The 3,078-nt window shown below is 44.3% G+C and overlaps 1 protein-coding gene across 1 annotated transcript in view; it reads left to right on the top strand.

The window, feature by feature from the left end:
• Window positions 1-1,252, top strand: part of LOC103744699 (killer cell immunoglobulin-like receptor 2DS4) — an 18,147-nt gene extending 16,895 nt beyond the window's left edge. The window contains exons 5-7 of the mRNA XM_029570122.1: window positions 376-516; window positions 948-1,006; window positions 1,106-1,252. Coding sequence (XP_029425982.1) covers window positions 376-516; window positions 948-1,006; window positions 1,106-1,252 — 347 coding nt within the window. The remainder of the gene's footprint in view (window positions 1-375; window positions 517-947; window positions 1,007-1,105) is intronic.
• Window positions 1,253-3,078: the final 1,826 nt, after the last annotated feature.

Raw genomic sequence — 3,078 nt, 5'->3', positions numbered from 1 at the left:
CTACTGTGACTGGGAAACCCAAGGTCAGCTACTCCAAAGAAAGCACTCTTCTGAGGGGAAACAACTAAGTTCAGGTGCTTAACCTTGAGGCTGGCTGTTTTTCTAGTTTTGCAGTATAAAGTGGCTGCTTTATATAAAATGAAATTACTTTGGCTTGTTACAGTTTGGGGGGGCTCCATTTGGGGCCATGACACCTTGCCCCACTGCATTCCCAGCACATTCTACAATTGATCTGAGAACTACTAAGTGAGATAAGACAGAATATCTAGTCACTGCCATCCAGACACTTGTCCTAAAGCTGTGTTGTTTTGTTATCTAGCAATAAATGTGAGGCAAACTCTTAGGTTGAAGCAGCTGTGATTTTCTTCTTTGTAGGTTCCCATCTCCCTCCAGGTGGACTCAAGCCCTCCCATGTTCTGATTGCGCTGTCTGTGACCACCATCCTTGCCTTTCTTGTCTGCTTCATTCATTGTTGGCACTCTACCCAAAAAAATAAGTCTCAGGAAGAAGCAGCCGGTGAGTATCGTGTGGGCAGCATGAGGAGCTGGGATGGGAGGAATGCAGGTGTGTGTTCTTCCTTTGCGAGAGGAGTTGGCCTGAGGCAGGGGATACTGAGGCAGGGCTTTCTAGAGAGACCACCAGAGCCCTTGCTCTTTCTCTCAGCTCTCAGATCCATGAGTAACTCTTCACTGTATCCAGTGTAGATAATGATATCTAGGAGAAGGGTCTGTAAAAGAGAGAATATTGGAGAAGCGATGGGATGGAAGAGCTGTGAGTAGAATGGGTCCTTGAACTTAGAGAAGCAGAGTATCTGGCTCTGCTCTGGGACATCTTAGCAACCTTGGGTCTTCCCATTTCTAGCACTGTGTTTGTTTAGTGCATCTCATATGAAATGAGAAGCCCAGAGTCCCTTCCCAGGTGTTTCTAGTCACTTCTGTCTCCTAAAGATGCAGCTATCACTATCACGGATCCAGATCCTGAGGTGGACAGAACGGTGACTAGACAGGTAGGACCTCTCCAGCCCACCATCTTCCATACAGAGTACTCCCTCACACTCTCCACAAGTATATGCATACAGCCTCACTCAACATTTACTTCTTCCCAGGATGCTGAAAGAAAAGAAACACAAGAGGTGGCCTACACAAACTTGGATCATTGTCTGGTCACACAGCAAACAATCACTCCCTCTTCCAAGAAGCCCAAGAAATCCTCCACAAGTATCAGTGTGTACATGGAAGTCATGAAATGCTAAGCTCAGGTCAAGGGTTATCTGCACCCTGTGAGCCTTCAACGAGCAGTCTGACGCAGCCTTCCATGGAGACCACAGGCTTTTCTCCAACACAGTTTGACAGGTGCAGTGTAACAGCTGGACTCTGAAGACAGAGGTTGATAACTTGGGTACTAGCCTTCATTTTCTCAATATAGTTCTGAACCGAGCCTTCTCTACACGTTTGTATGGCCATCATTGCCCACTGGAAAGAAACCAAACTCTATTGCTTAGTCTGTGAGTGACTATTTCACGTCACACCCTGCCAACCTCTACAACCTAACTAAATCTACTTTCTAGAACTCCTTGAATCTAAAACTATGTTGAGTAGCTCACAATTCCATACCAGAAGACGCCACCTCTTGTTATTAGTATATATTAGCTATACATAATCATGGCTCTCCTTGTAACATTTTCATGTATGTATATAATGTACTTTGATGATATTCACACCCAGTTACCCCCTTTTCCCCTACCACACCCACTGGTCCCCTTCAAGAGGCCCACTCTTAACTTTAGGCCTTAATACGTGTTCTTCCACATGGACCCAATGCTCTTTGTCAAAGTCTTCTCTCACCAGGAGCATCAACCTATTTTTACAGTTTTAATATAGACATCTCCTCTACTAAGAAGCACTCCCTAAGATCATGGCTGACATAAGGCACCTGTTTGTATAGTTACAAGGTTCCATTACTATACCTTTGGATAGTTATTTCTGGAAAGAAACTCATTAAGCGGCAGGAAGTAAGCAAAACCTCCCAGTCTCGGGAAGATCCTGAAACTGACAGCATTACCCAGGCCTTGTCCCCAAGGTTGTAGAAGCAGAAACAATTTCTGAGGAGAGAAAACCCTCCAACAAACCAATCTGCATGAAAGCCCTGCAGAGAGTACCACAGGTTCAGCTTCCCAGAGTCATCACCCATGCTGGGGTGGGCTTTTAGTGATGCAGCTGCCTCTGAGTCACCCGTGTTCCTGTAATCACCCCCTCACCTATAGCCCTGTATGAAATCCTAATAAATCTGCTGCTTCACTAACTACACTTGGGTGCTTGCCTCTTTGGTCCCTCACTGGTGCCCCATCTGGGATGAATATGTTTGCTCACATCTTCCCCAGGACAAGTCACACACTATATGTGCACACTACCCCATATGCTCACCTTTGCATTCTTCTGCCTGGACTGTGAGCTCCTTCTTTGTCTGTCTGGAGTTTTGAAACAAGGCCTTGCTTGGGCACCTTCCAACTTGTGATCTTTCCTCTTCAGCCTCCCAGTGTTACAGAAAAATTCCAAGGCTGACGTGGCTCAGCAAGAAATCACAAACCATACTCAGGACATGGAGGAATTTTATCATTTATTATATCTGGGCCCCAGAGAAACTGAGGTCCAGACCAGAAGTAAAAGTTTTTAAAGGATTTTTCACATCATCATTGCTGATAATCAACATGTAGGTTTGAGACTTCCACCACAAAAGTGTATATGTCTCTTGGGCTATTATAGGAAATTTAAAACAGTGTCTTTACAGAAGAACAGATATTTGGGGCAAGTGTAATATTTCCCAGTAACATCATAAATTGCTGGTGCTGATAAAATATTATTTAACAAATATGACATTATTTAATAAAAAAGACACATTACACCAGGTGCTCCCTCAAGACCACTGCAAGGTGTAGCACTGTTCAAGGCACTCACAGACTGAGGTTTTGTGGGTTTGTCCATCTTATCTTAAGGCTTAGAGTGGGCAGTTCTTCCTTCTGACAGCTTTTAAACACAGAGGCTTACAAGGCTAAAACCTCAAAATGTTTTTACAAAGTTC

Source organism: Nannospalax galili, unplaced genomic scaffold (genome assembly GCF_000622305.1).
Source record: "Nannospalax galili isolate Female #2095 unplaced genomic scaffold, S.galili_v1.0 scaffold1123, whole genome shotgun sequence".
NCBI classification, from domain to species: domain Eukaryota; kingdom Metazoa; phylum Chordata; class Mammalia; order Rodentia; family Spalacidae; genus Nannospalax; species Nannospalax galili.
The sequence above is the reverse complement of the archived record's forward strand: the minus strand, read 5'-3'. Positions and strand labels throughout refer to the sequence as shown.